At 61.5% G+C, this 322-nt stretch overlaps 1 protein-coding gene across 1 annotated transcript in view; it reads right to left on the reverse strand.

Annotated features, from left to right (window-relative positions):
- The window catches only part of LOC104159209 (talin-1-like), a gene marked incomplete at its 3' end in the record, with an annotated part of 14,646 nt that overhangs the window by 3,553 nt on the left and 10,771 nt on the right, over positions 1 to 322 (reverse strand). Inside the window, 1 exon segment of the mRNA XM_009697057.1 lies at positions 20 to 133. Coding sequence (XP_009695359.1) covers positions 20 to 133 — 114 coding nt within the window.

Below are 322 nucleotides of genomic sequence, written 5' to 3' on the forward strand. Positions count from 1 at the left end.
CTTATTGGGTGGCCGCAGCGATGCCCTGCGTCTGCAGCGCTGCGTCCTCTGTTTTCTGAGCCACGTTCTTGGCTTTGAGCACCAGCGCGGCTGCGGCACTGGCCACCGCCTTTGCCAACTGCATGAGCATGTCCTGCGGGGGGGGGATGGAGGGGGTCAGCACCAGAGCCCCAGCAGTGGGAGCACCAGCAGCCACCCGAAGGGCTCTCATGAAATATTCAGCAAGGAAACATGAGCTCTCGAAGGCCTTTCATCCACTCTGTCCCGGCACCAGCAACACCGAACACCTGGAGTGGCTGGCAACACCTTGGCCCCATCTCTA

The sequence above is a fragment of the Cariama cristata genome, unplaced genomic scaffold (assembly GCF_000690535.1).
Source record: "Cariama cristata isolate BGI_N322 unplaced genomic scaffold, ASM69053v1 scaffold27523, whole genome shotgun sequence".
Taxonomy (NCBI): domain Eukaryota; kingdom Metazoa; phylum Chordata; class Aves; order Cariamiformes; family Cariamidae; genus Cariama; species Cariama cristata.